The sequence below is a fragment of the Sus scrofa genome, chromosome 2 (assembly GCF_054392235.1).
Source record: "Sus scrofa isolate SSC_HxYL_T2T_F1_AM1 chromosome 2, Sscrofa_HxYL_maternal_Yorkshire_Landrace_v2.0, whole genome shotgun sequence".
NCBI lineage: Eukaryota > Metazoa > Chordata > Mammalia > Artiodactyla > Suidae > Sus > Sus scrofa.
This window is the reverse complement of record NC_139384.1, coordinates 82,934,092-82,938,612: the sequence shown is the minus strand read 5'-3', so window position 1 is coordinate 82,938,612 and position 4,521 is coordinate 82,934,092. Positions and strand designations below refer to the sequence as shown.

The window sequence follows — 4,521 nt, the reverse complement described above, 5'->3', positions numbered from 1 at the left end:
CTTTGGTCCTTCGGACATGCCTGCTGGGTCTTCAACCTCTTGGGTCAGCTGGGTTTGGCCCCTCGTGGTCCCCGCTCAGCTCTGCACCTGCTGAATTTGCAGTTTCCCTGGGGATTCTTCAGAATCTTTGCTTGCTGGGGCTTCTGCCTCCCCAGGCAGACCCTCTGAGGTCTGTGCCCGTCGGACCCCTGTTCAATCCACCACTGCCCCTTCCTTCACACCATGAATGCTCCAAAGTAGGACCGTGTGTCATCGCGGAGTTGGACCAGGCGCTCCCCCGGCACGCGAACCACCACCTCCTCCCCGGCATCCAAGTGGACCACTCCGCCCAGGAAGCTGCTGTCCCACCAGACGCGGGGGTTGTTTGCGCGTCCACATGGCGATCGCCGGCTGAGCAGCAGCTCCAGCTCCTCGGGGTAGCGGGATGTGCGCTTGTAGAGTCCGTGGGTGATGGGCAGGCCACCGGTCAGCCCCTGGGGGCAGCCCACACCGCCCAGCTGCACTTTGGAGTAGATGTAATAGTAGCCAGCCTGGGCGATCACCAGGGCACCATCCCGGTAGGTGAGGCCCCTCAAGAAGGCCAGGCCCAGTTTCGTCTCCCACAGCAGCGGGCCCCCGCGCCCTGTCAGGCTGGAGTTGGCACCTGTGGAGGGATATAAAGGGGGCTGCTCAGCGCCTGTCCCACGTTTGCTGTGTGACCCTGGACCAGTCACCACCCTTCTCTGAGCCCCACTAGCACTGGTCTAGGCTGTTTGAGAGCTTTAGATGTATGAACTCAAGTTCCCTTACTTTACAGGTGGGGAAAGGGAGGCACAGAAGGTGGTGAAATCAGTTGTTGTTGTTGTTTTGTCTTTCTAGGGCTGCACCTGCGGCATATGGAGGTTCCCAGGCTAGGGGTTAAATCGGAGCTGTAGCGGCCGGCCTACGCCAGAGCCACGCAGGATCCAACCCATGTCTGTGACCTACACCATAGCTCAAGGCAAGGCGTGATCCTTAATCCACTGAGCAGGGCCAAGGATCGGACCCGCAACCTCATGGTTCCTAGTTGGATTCCTTAACCACTGAGCCACTGGGGAACTCCCTAAAGTCACTTCTTTATCATACATCTTAACTCATTTCCTCCCCCTCCTGTAGGTGGGGAAACTGAGGGCCCCAGGGGTAACTCAGTGACTTGCCAAAATAATCAGTGCTTGCTTGTGGCAGAATACATCCTGGGCCATCAGCCTTATAACGTCTGTGTGCCTCAGGCTCCTTCTCCTTAAAATAGAAATGTGAGGAGTTCCCTTGGTGGCTCGATGGTTAACAAACCCAACTAGTATCTATCAGGACGTGGGTTCGATCCCTGGCCTCTTTCGGGTCTTGCTGTGGGGTAGGCTGGCAGCGTCTGCTCCGATTGGACCCCTAGCCTGGGAACCTCCATATGCCATGGGTGGTGCAGCCCTAAAAGAAAAAATAAATGAATAATGGAGATATGAGCTGTACTCGCTAAGGACTTAATGAATGAACATATATAAAGCACATCACATCGCGTGGCTCAGAGTAAGCCCCGCAAAAGGGTTTATTCAATAAATGCAATTAGAAACTCACAGACCTAGGCAGTGCCTGTGCTCTGGGCAGCGCTGTGAGTAATTACTGTATTAGCAAAGGAATACTCTGACCTGTTGGGGGTGTCTATCTGATCTCCCCAGGATGTGCTGATCCCCACCCCATGCCAAGACATGGGGTCCCCCTCACCTGTGAGGTGCGCTGCCGGATTGGCCTGCTGGGGCCTCCGCTCTGGGGAGAGAGGGTCAGGGGTCAGAGGTGAAGGCAGTGAGGGGGTAAGGGCCAGCCTCCCAGAGTGCGAGGTCATCAAGTCCACCTCCTGGTGTCAACCCCACCCTTTCCGGAACAACCCAAACTTCTGCTTCTCCGGCCTGAGGGACGGGCGTCTGTGGGGTTTGGGCTGGTTGTGCAAATCACATTGGGCAATGGGCTGAGGGGGTGGGGGCAGCGTGGGAACGATCCCACCCCCTTTCCGGGACCGGGACCCTGACTCACCTTGCATCAGCTGCTCCCAGGATCCTGCACCTCTGTCCTGAAAGTGCAGAGCAGCCCACGGTGAGCATCTGCAGGGCCCACTGAGAGACACATGCAGACATGCACACAGACACCCTCCTCAGACATATCCAAGGCCACGTGCACGCTTCCCCCTCGCCCGGCCCCCTCACCCCCACCGCTCAGCTCGCTAGTAACCACCCAGTGCCTGTTTTCCTCTCTGTAAATGGATGCATGAAAAGTGCCTGCTGAGGATTCAGCACATTTACATATGAAAAGTGAATTACAGCCCCTGGCACGTAGCCAGCGCCACGGAAGGATTTATTAAAAAAGTGCTATCAAAGACACGTGGACCCCCGGATGGCTGGACACTTGGACCTAGTTGCTAACCCATGGTGGATGTGGACACATGACACTGGGCCCAGATCTGGACACTTAGGTGACATACCAAGACACGGGTGGAGGCAGATACATGGAAGCACGGGTTTATGGAGCCATGTGGGACTGTGCACAGAGACCCTTAGAAGTGCAGACATGCAACGTCAACGCACATGGGCTGTCGACGGGCTAGAGTGTAGACATGTGGGTCCACGTAGGCAGGAGAGCGGCACAGGTCCACATGGGCCTGTGGCCATCAGATCCAGCCATGAGGAGAAAGGGCTTGGAAGCACAAAAAGGCCAAGACCATGTGGACACATCGTGGGACACGCAGACCTGCAGGTCTGGCAGACAGACAGGCAGAGACCTCCACAGCCAGCGGGAAACTGAGGAAGAGATTTTCATAGACTTGGACAACATGGACTAGTAACAGCCCCAAAAAAGGGTGATCAGGGTATGGCTGATAACAATCAGCCATATCAGAATGTGGTTTCCAGGGGTTACAGACCACAGAACTGTGTTATAAACATTCAACTTAAACATAAACTGTGTTTCAACATTAAATTAGATTTTATGTGTTCCCACCACTAGAAGAAATGGTAATTATGTGACACCATAAAGCTACCATGGCAACCCAATTTTTTTTGGGGGGGTGCATATGGAAGTTTCCAATCTAGGGGTCAAGTCAGAGCTGCAGCTGCCAGCCTGCACCACAGCTCACAGCAATGCTGGATCCTTAACCCACTGATGGAGGCCAGGGAGCCAACCTGCATTCTCAAGGATATTAGTGGGGTTTTAACCCACTGAACCACAATGGGAACTCCTGCCATGGCAACCCTATTGTAGTGTCAGTGTATCAAGTCATTATGCTATACACCTTAAAAATCGCACAATGTTCTATACCAACTATATCTCAATTTTTTTTAAAAAAAATGTCAGTTCCCATTGGTTGAATGCTTGCTGTGGGCCAGCCAGGCACCCATGCACATTATATTTTATTCCCTATGAGGACACTGATTATCAGGCCCATTCTACAGATGAGGAAATTGAGGTTCAGAGAGGTGAATTAACTTACCCTGGGCTGCTCTTAGTCTGTCTTCTGTCCTGAACACACACACACATGCACACACGCAGAAATGCACAGTGACACAGGGGACCCACCGGCTTCAGGACCCCAGTACCACTTACCTGCAGGGGGTGGGCCATGGCCTCCAGGCGCCAGTGCAGCTGCAGCAGGAACCAGCCCTGGATGGCCAGTCCGGCTGCCAGCAGCAGTAGCAGGAAGCCCAGACCTAGCCGGGCAGCGCTGCAGGGCTGTCTCTGGCGGCTGCGCCCCAGCCTCGTGAATGGGATGTCCGTCTGTCCATCCACCACGAACACGGAGGGCCGCACGACTGTCTCCTCCATGCCAGAGCGGACGAGGCCAAGATGCCTGGGGCTGGGCTGGCAAAGCTGTGTCCTGTGGGCTGGGAGGAAACCACGATTGCCCAACCCTCCTGGGCTTCTCGCACTGCAGACAGGCGCCCGTGGGTCCCTGGGGCTGCCTTTAGAGCTGGGGCTCAGCCCCTCCCCTTTCCCCACTCACCCTCTTCTTCCTGTCCCCAAACCCCTGGCCCAGCCCCATCTCACTCTCACTCATAAGATCTCTCACACCATCCTGAGGCACTTGAAGATGTGACTCAGGTGGAGGCGGGAGAAGGAAGGCCCCTGCCCTCCCTTCTGGCCTTGTCATCTGCACGGTTACCATATAGTTATTGAGAACCTCCTGTGTGCCAGGCACTGTTCTAGGTTTGGGGGCACAGCCGTGAACAAGGGAGACCAAAGTGCTTGGCCTTTCGTAGCTCCTAGTCTGGCAGGGTGAGGAAGGTAAGCCTAAGAAATGTGAAAACACTATAAAGTGTTTGAGACGGTGATCAGAGCAGTGGGAAATCTATGAGTGGTTTGTGTGTATGGATGTGTATACAGGTGTGTGCATTGTGTGCAATGCATTGAACATGGGTATGCTATGCATGTGTGCATGCAGGTGTGTGTATGCAGGTGTGTGCAGGTGCAGGCATATCTGTGCATGTGCTTGAGTGTCTTGCATATCTGCATGCACCTGTGTGT

The 4,521-nt window shown here is 54.8% G+C and overlaps 1 protein-coding gene across 1 annotated transcript; it reads right to left on the bottom strand.

Annotated features, from left to right (window-relative positions):
* Positions 1-215: 215 nt before the first annotated feature.
* On the bottom strand, positions 216-3,822 carry TNFSF14 (TNF superfamily member 14). The gene is made up of 4 exons (NM_001260482.1): positions 3,604-3,822; positions 2,041-2,077; positions 1,735-1,776; positions 216-643 (listed from the first exon to the last, which is right to left on the bottom strand). The coding sequence occupies exons 1-4, from the start codon at positions 3,820-3,822 to the stop codon at positions 216-218; spliced, it is 726 nt and encodes a 241-aa protein (NP_001247411.1).
* Positions 3,823-4,521: the final 699 nt, after the last annotated feature.